The following is a 9693-nucleotide window of genomic DNA, read 5'->3' on the forward strand; positions in this document are numbered from 1 at the left end:
CGAATACGTCATATGTTTTCTAAAAAGTAAGTACATCAGTAAGTAAATATATATATTTAATATTTTTAGTAATCAAAAATTTTATTTTTAAGATATATTTATACATTAACAAGTGTTCATGATCATATAATGTAATTTTAAAAAGTATACATAACCTCACTCAAAAAAAAATATACTTTTATGATGATTTATAAGAATTTATGAAAAAATGAAATTTTAAAAATTAAGTTTAATTGTAATAGATAGTATCGACCTCTATATAACTTTTAATCAAAATTAAATTGTAATTGATTTTTGAAAAGTTTTAAAATTTTAAAATTTACTTCATGAAGATATTGATCAAAAATCAATAATTTATTTTAAAGATTCGTTTTAAAAAATCTAATACATTTGAAATTAATTGAAATAGTTTAATATATATATATATTAAATTTGTTTCTTTTGTATTTTAAAAAAAATATAACTTACTTCGCTAATTCAGTGCCGGATAATATAATTCCTCGTACATCTGTTGACATAATTCTATGAAAAAATCTACAAACACAAGAAAAATAAATGATGTGTTTTTACTATTTTTATTAAATTTTTTAAGACAATCAGTTTCGAAGAATGTAAATTACAACGTATAAATCGATACGATCAATATGAATGAACAGTCTTAAGTGAAGCATCCGGTTTTCAAGCAAGTCACTTGTAATATGTATGTATGTATATGTGTGTATTTATTGAGATAGAATTATGTGAACTGTTATTATGGAGAATAATATTCCATCATTTAAACACGCTTATATAGCTTACGCTTCTTCTGAAAGTTATACAAAATATTAATAAACAATGAATATTAACAAATAAATATATATTTCTAACTTATTTATATGTAATTTATCTTTTAATAAATTTTTTTCATGTTTTAAAAATTATCTATAATTAAAAAATATCTTTAATGTTATAAATTATAAGAAATTTATATGTATTATATGGAATATAATAACAATAATTGGAATATAATATATACATAATATATATGATAAATAATTTGCAACGTTTTCTTTAATTTTTTCTATTTATTATTGATATATCCTTGATAATTTTCAATTATTGAATAAATATTTCAATTATCAATAAAAAGAATAAAATTTGGAATGAATATTACAAGAAATATAAATCTTACTTGAAAGTTTGCGATATTGATATCATTTATATTATAAATTAAATTTCTTTCTAATCTTTTTGTAAAAACGAACAGTTCATTAACAAAGTTAATTTTTATGGAGGTATACAAAAAAATATATAAGAAAAATCTTTATCGACAATTCATGATGACATTAAGATTGATAACCTTGATATTTCAATTATTATGAATTTATTATGAAAATATTATTATACACAATATAAAGCGCAAAATATTTATGAATAAAATACATATAAAATAACATAGGTGCACGCAAATTCATATATTTATTATAAATTAATAATTATTTTTATATAAAAATTGAGTATTTAAATGAAATTAATTGAATTGCAACGTTAAATATGATTAAGATAAAAGTAAGAATAGTTTCGTTATCTATTGCAACATTTCTTTTCTTGATAAGTAAGTAAGTTTAAATATAATAAAATATTGCTATGCTTATTTTCATTGAATAACAGAAAAAGTGAATAATTTTTAGTAATAAGACTTAATAAGTATATGAAAAATGAAAAAAAAAAAAAATAATTTATCAAATATTATCTTATGTATGTCAAAATTTCGCAATTAGTTTTTCTAATATATTTTTTGGTCAAACTACATAATAATTAATTTTTGTGTCATAAAAATTTATTAAACAAAATGCACTTTGTGTAAAATCGAAAATTTTATAATAAAAAAAATAGAAATAGAGAATTAGAAAAAATAAGATTAATCACTTAATCTGAATAATGTTTAATTTTAAATTTGTATTTTAAGTATTATGGTAAATATTATTTATTATCGATATTTAACATTAAAATAAAATAAACTTTTAATAATTTAATTTTTATAGAATGATATATAATATAATTTTATAATACAATGATTTTTATAATATATATTCTAGAGTATTATATTTTACGATATTATATTTTATATATATTTTATAGAAATAATAATGTTTTTTAAAAGATATACAATTAACAATTCAAATATATCGAAGAAAGAAAAAAATAAAGTTAATCAAATATTAGAGTTATCTCCTGAGCGTATAAGTTTACAGAGTAAGTATAAACAAGGAGAACAAACAGTGAGAAAAAGACAGAAAAGAATAAAAATATGGAAATCAGCGCCATCTTCAGAGTGCCGTAAATGAAACTATATAGACAAGGAGAGCAAATAATAAAAGAAGGATAGAGATAAAAAAAAGAATTAATCATCAGCGCCATCTCCTAAGTGTCTAAGATATTTCTCTAAAAATTTTTAAAAGAGATGGCATTCATATTCAATTCTTATTTTATGTTACCTTACCTTTCAAGAAATATTTTTAATACTCGAGAGATGGCGCCATCGATACTTTTTACATTATTTTTATCCTTCTCTTATTATTTGCTCTTCTTGTCTAGTTAGTTTCACTTATAATGAAGAGATGGCGCCACCGACACTCTTTACGTTATCTTTATCCTTTTCTTATTATTTGCTGTTCTTGTCTAGTTAATTTTATTTACGATAAGGAGATGGCGCCACCGATATTCTTTACATTATTTACATTATCTGTATCCTTCTCTTATTATTTGCTTTCTTTATCTAGTTAGTTTTATTTACAATGAAGAGATGGCGTTAGGTGTTCAATTTTTATCATATTTCTGTCTTTCTTCTATTATTTGCTTTTCTCATTTGCTCTTCTATATTTTTGCGTTTTATATTTCATATATATTTTTATTTTTTCATATTTTATGTATGTTTTACATATATTTTAATATTTTTTTATAAATTTCTTCGATTTCTTAGGTTTATCACACAATTAAAGCGATGTATATATAAAAAATAAGTATTAAACAGATAAATAATTAGATACCAAGTAATTAGATATAAGTAAAATGATGAAAAATTAATTAAATATTTTCGAAATTATTAGTTATAAAGTATATACATATATATTTGAAATATTTTTCACTCGTCGGAGAAAAATAATAAATTAATCTGCTAATATCAAAAGAAATATAAAATATATATATAAAATGACACGCAGAATTTCTGAAAAGCTTCTTCTTAGAGATTTTTTTTAGAAAACCAACGACATTATTCTCTGAACACAATTAAAACATGATACAACAAACACATTTAACATCTCAATGATTAAGTTCCTTAGTATTCCGACAACTCGAAAAGACTTTACGTCCGCTTCAAACGGTTCAATGAAATTAAGCATAGTATGTTCCACGTCCTTTATCCGGTCTTCGCGCTGATTGGGGGATCTGTAATGTCGTTAGATCGTGGTTTTCAACCGGCCGTTCTGCCGTTTCGGCATTCGAGGTCGAAGCAACCGGCGAAGATTAGTAAGATTAACCAAGATCCTCCTTCTACGTGGCTTTCCGCGTTCTCAGAAGGGCGGAAGTCCGACAAAGGAGCGCGATTCGTGGTCACATCTCTGATGCTCCAGATTCCCTCCCGTATTCCGACCAAACTCGTTTTGCTCCCTCTTTACTCCCCCTTCTTATCGAGTTCAATTACGTTTCCTCCAAACCTAATTTCTATTATGAACTACTATGATATATCGTTAATCTTCTTAAGAAATAATCCTCTTCTAATGAGAAAATATTAGCAAAAAATTTGTTTGAATTTTTAATTTAAAATATTCGTGATTTGTGAATGAAAAGAAAAAAAAAAGTAGTTCATTATTTTTTACTTTTATAATATTACTTATTAATTTACTTATTAAAGTATCTTTATTCCGTATTATGTGAGCAATTTTACAGAATTTTCTAATTATGAATTATCATCATATTACATTCTTTGAGTTGAGAGATTAATTTTTATTATTAATTAAAATAATTATTGGCAATATATTTCGTATATTTTCACATATATAAATTGAACAATTACCAAGAAATTTATGTCAAAATATAAAAATGATTTTGAATTCGCTTAACACTTTCCTTTCCTTTCCACCAAAATATCAGAAAGAATGGAGATCCATAAAATGACCCAGTATTCTCATTTTAACAGGAACAGGAACACTACTTCTTCCCGTTAGTCGACAATATTCCATGGAACTTAGAAGCACGTAAACGTTCGGATCGCTAACTGTTTAAGTACACTTTCAAGGCAACTCCCGAAGGACCTATACCCGCGCAAGTCTAGAATCTCGCGGGTCTTCGTAGCTTAAAGTTAATTAATATTTGACCGACGGTAGCAAGGTCGAAGATCACGTGGAAATTGGCGGTCTCTGTGAAATTGCTGGATCGATGCAGCAATCGGCATCTATAATTTCTCGACGATGTAGATTTCCGCAATCCAAAATGCCCTTCCCATAAACTACTCACTATCTTCGTCCATTCAATTTACTCCTCTTCTTCTTTCATAACCTAACCCGTTTCCCTTCTCAAATACTATTTCTACAAATCAATCTTCGATTCCCAAGATTTGCCTGGGGCAATCTTATACCGAATCGATATTACCCCAACTTTCATTTCACCCTTCATAAGGTAAGAAAATATGTTTCATATTATACATACGATGTTTAATTTTATTTTTTAACGTCGAGTCTCTATATATAATTACAACTTATAAGTTTAAATATTAATTATTCATTAAAATATTTTAGAATCCCGTCGAAATTGACGATAAACAATCAATTTTTATTTAATACGTTCAAACTTTTGGAACAAGCTTCTTCTCTTCTCTTCTCGAATTAAAGATTCACCTTTAAATCATCGACGAAAATAATAATAAATGGCGAGAAGCATTATCTCTAAGAATCAATGTCTAGAAACGATCCATTTCAATCTCTGTTTCGCAATCTGTGCCGTGGTAAGTAAACGTTGTCGATGGATATGAGGTATCGATTAACCACCTCGCCCCTTCTTTCTCCAACAGTTAATACAGCTGGAACCGGTGCCGATCGAGTTTTCAAGTCGAAACGAAGGGTGCCCGTTGATGGGAGTGGAGTGGAGGGGATGAGTTTGTAGCGCTCCGTCGTGGAATAGGTACGTACAGATTCCAACTTCTGCGGATAGTTAAGCTTAAGGGTTCTACGGAGAAACTAGCCTTGGGGGTGACTGGGGCCACGGATGATCAGGGCTGAAGTAAACTGGCGCGGAAGGGGAGAAAGGAGCGAGGCCGAAGGAAAGGGGGCTGGATTGGGTGTTATAGGGTGGAAGATTTCTCCATCTCGGATAGCAAAGCAACTTGGACCGCAAATTCCTTTACGTGGTTCGGCTTCGAAGTGCATCCACTGTTACAGTAGTCAAGGAACGAACTCGATTTCGTTAATAGGTCGCGTTTAACTTGTGCATTTTATACGTCGGGGATAGTTGGGGAGCTTTTGGCTTGTTTCTCGGATAGAAGCTCTTGGCGCGGATTCCGCGTAATTGAGGAAAGGAATGAAGTAAATTTCGTTTTTTTTTCATAATATAATTTCGCGCGTGATGATCTCTTGTGAGTGAATTTTTTATTTTTGTAGTTAGATAGCTATATTTGATTATAAGATAATTTAGACAATTGAGTTTATGTAAGATAATTTTAATTCATAAATCCAATAGATGAGCTATGTATGAAACCTATATCATTTTAATATGTGCTTCGTGTATTTCTTTATAGGAATTAATTAGATATATTCTATCAGATCATATTCTCTTTGGAATTCAATTCTTATTTATAATACTGTTTTGTATAGTTTTTGAGTAATAATAAAATAATAATAAAATGTAGATTAAAATTAGATTGTTATTTTATACAGTATAAAATAATAATAACTTATTTGTATTTATTCAATTTTTGAAGATTTTAATTTATATAATATTTCTTCAGAATTTTGTCCAAAGAAAATTTGATCCATCTTTTTTATCGCGGATGAAAAATAAATTTTATTAATATTTTATTACACTTGTTATGCATGCATAATATAAATCTTATAAATTTTAAAAATAATTTGAAATAATTTGATAAAAGATTACAATAATAGAAAATTTGTGATTGATGATTATAATTTTATTCAGAACGTGGGAAGTAATAAATTTATCGAAGGAAATCGCAGCTAAGATAGCATTTAGGCATCCCTTAAAATGCAAACCAGTCAGAGACACAAATTACCCGATGAATCAAGTGACTTCGGGAGCCACTTGTAAACTGCCGCGGTCGTAAACCTACCATTACCTGCACTCTACATTTAGTGTCCCTCCATAAACATTTACATTTACATTTATATTACGCTATCCGAATGAACATGACTAAATTTCAGCCAGTGTGTATCAAGTGTGTAATTGCATTTTTCTATCGACATATCATAATTTTCATATTTATTAAAAATTCACATTTTATACCCGCAACGTTTTGATGTTTGAAATTTTTTTGTTTTAATATTTTGAAGTTAATATCAAAAAAATTGGGAAAAAAGTTCTATATGAAGTTCTATATAGCAAGATTACTTTAATTTTAATTCTGATAAGAGTATAATGAATATGTAGATATCATGGAATATGGAAGTTTATTTGTATTATCTATTTAATTTTTTTTTAAATATAATTTTGAGATAAATGTTTAATACAAAAGTTCGTTGATATAGCAATATATTCGCAAAATTTTTCGTCCAACAAACATTTTTCAAATTAATTTTTAACATCTGTTATAAGGAAAAATAGAACAAAGTAAAGTCCATAGTATATTTTTTGTGCTAATAAAAACCAAAGGGCAAAAAGAACTCTAGAAAACACTACAACTTTTAAATGAATTTTATAATCATGGAATAAAAGTTTTTCTTTTAAGAAATTATTTAATTACAAAAAGACGTAGTCACTTCATTTCTATTTTAATTTATTTCGATTCATTTAATTTATTCTAAACTATTTCATTCGAATTTAATTTAATTTAACTCATTCTCATTTACATTAATTCATTTTAATTTCTTCAAAAAATAAAAATATAAATAAAAGTGTATCTTCCTCTCAGTACAATAGTGTCCCAGTCTCTCCTATATTCCTCCTTCTGAATTTATTTCATTTACTAAACATTAAATATTTATATTTCTTAAAATATTTATCCAGATAAAAATTTCTATTCTATTAAACAATCTATAATTACAACATTGTAACATTATTTGTAACACTATTAATTTTCAAAAATCACACAAATCATTTGTACCATCTTATCTCGTGTTTTGCTTTGATTGAAAATCCTTTTTCAATCAAACAGGAGATATTGCTAATCCTGAGCTATCGTGTGATTCGAGTACTTTCGCGTGTAAAGCTGGAGTACGTGTTCTAATACAGGTGTAGGGCGCAATCCTGCTTCCAATCAAGGATCCTTAGAAGAGACTAATCAAAATTAATAGCCAGTTGCCACTCCTTCGCATCTAGGCGATACCTCGTGGAGACGGCACGAGATTGGATATGTCGGCAATAAATAGACGATTGAACGTAGTCGTTCGTGTTGGATGGCGGAAGGGATATGAAATTAATACAACTCCATCCTGCAGGCCTGTCATGGAAGGCGCTTCTGCTTTCACATAGGTATTTCTGGCATCCTTAGGCTCCTCGACCGTAAGGACCCTTCGACGTGAATATCAAGGAAATTAGAGACGCTAGTAGATAGGCCTGAATTATCGACGGTCCAACGAATCACCGTTCCTTGGTCATCAAGATTTGGCCGTTCCAATGATTATATATTAGTATTAGTGTCGTGTGATTCAGAGGATTAATCTTCTGATTGAAATCTGAATTTTGTTAATTATAATTACTTTTATTAAAAAAAAACGATGAAATAATTTAATTTTTACAATTATAGTATTTTGTTATGATTAGATAAATAATTATGAAAAATAATCTAAAAAAGATCATTGGTATACATTAGTCTAAGATTGAAAGAATATTTTACATAAAGTTTTTCATTTTTCATCATTTCTTTAGTTAAAATTATATCATTCGATAAAAATTTCGTTTACATTGATAAAATCAATATATTGATGATGATTCTTTATTTTAAAATTATGTAAGATATTAATTTGAAATTATATCCTCTAAATACAGATTATTTTTAAATTTTTAAGATGATTATTTAATCAATAATATATATATATATTTTTTAGTTTGGCAATATAAGATAGAAAACTTTACTTTGGGAACAAACAGTACAACAAAAGTTTTAAAGTTTAACGAGATTAATAAAATGCAGCAGGGTACATGGGAGTAAGGTAGAAGTTTATATGAGATAACTTTGCATTCGACTTCTGGAATGGGACCGGTATTATCGTTTCGAGCTTAGGTACTCTTGTTGATTAGCCGTGGAAATTCGACAGCTTCGTAATCGAAAGCATTACGTTAAAATTGCGTGAAAATATATAATACACGTAGCACACCTTATACTTGGATATTCATTTCTCGTTTCGTATTGTGATATACTTAAATTCTAACAATTCTAAATTTTTTCAAAATATTTGAAGTAAATTCTATTTTGACAAATTTTTCTTTATGAACTTAATTTTTGAAAAATCGATGACTAAAATCTCCCCCCTCCCCCAGGAACAAACATTTCATCGATAATTCTGATCGGCAAAGAAGATTCAATCGAAACATAAAATTCATATTGCGCCTTTCTTAGCAGACCAAGTGCCGATTGATCGTGGCAATGGTCTCGAGTGGTTCGGTCAATAGTTGGGAATTTCGAGGGTGCTCTAACTCTGCTCAGGGCAGGGACAAGAAAGATAACTTTGTAGAGAGGGTAAGACGCGGCTTGCTGGGGGTTGATTGGGTGACCCCTCACCATCTCTGCTCACCGTTTCTAGCATCACCCTCCCTTCCCAGCATCTTGCTTTCTCTGCGATCAAAACGATTTCGCTCCCTCCCCACCGCCATAAAAATATGGCCGACCAGACGCGGTTTCAAGGGGTCTCAAATCCATCGTCCTAAGAGATTTGACGAGTTGACGGAAGGGTGGTTGGCTTCTTTTACACGGAAAATCCGTGTTTATCATTTTGTAAAAAACTTTTGTGAAACATCTTTTTGATCTGAATTGACAACGAGGGAATAATGAAGTATTATTTTGCGTGAAAATATTATATTTGCAGAGAGAATTGAAAATTGCCCGATTTTTGCATACTTCGTTATCATGAATAATGATAAATGATATTTATTAGTGTAATCAAGATTTTTAAATTAATGTGAACGCGGAGAAAATATGTGTAATTTGATCGATTCATATTTATGTACAATGTAAAGAAATTGGTATGGGAATAGTGTGTTCAACAGGCATTGATTACTTTTGAATGAAAAAAATGAGGGAAAGGATTGACTACTTATTACGAGTTAAGAATTATAAAAGAGACTTGACGAGGTTTAACGATCCGTAAGTGGAGAATTCATTGATTGGTGTACGTATCTCTGGTCTATCGCTGAGAAAAGTATCAAGCTATGTATTGATTTTTTTTATTAATCTTTTGTAATATTATAAATAGTAGCTGATTTAATTTTATTTATTTAATAATTCTTATATTATTATATTATATTATATTATTATATTATATATTA

General features: G+C 28.2%; 1 protein-coding gene across 2 annotated transcripts in view; it reads right to left on the bottom strand.

The window, feature by feature from the left end:
• Positions 1–693, bottom strand: part of LOC102678541 (C-1-tetrahydrofolate synthase, cytoplasmic) — a 6398-nt gene extending 5705 nt beyond the window's left edge. Inside the window, exon 1 of one of the 2 annotated variants that reach the window (XM_031511213.1) lies at positions 469–693. In XM_031511213.1, coding sequence (XP_031367073.1) covers positions 469–518 — 50 coding nt within the window. In that variant the 5' untranslated portion in view covers positions 519–693. The remainder of the gene's footprint in view (positions 1–468) is intronic. The other variant, XM_031511214.1, reaches the window with a different exon arrangement.
• Positions 694–9693: the final 9000 nt, after the last annotated feature.

This window comes from Apis dorsata, unplaced genomic scaffold (genome assembly GCF_000469605.1).
Source record: "Apis dorsata unplaced genomic scaffold, Apis dorsata 1.3 scaffold_295, whole genome shotgun sequence".
Classification (NCBI taxonomy): domain Eukaryota; kingdom Metazoa; phylum Arthropoda; class Insecta; order Hymenoptera; family Apidae; genus Apis; species Apis dorsata.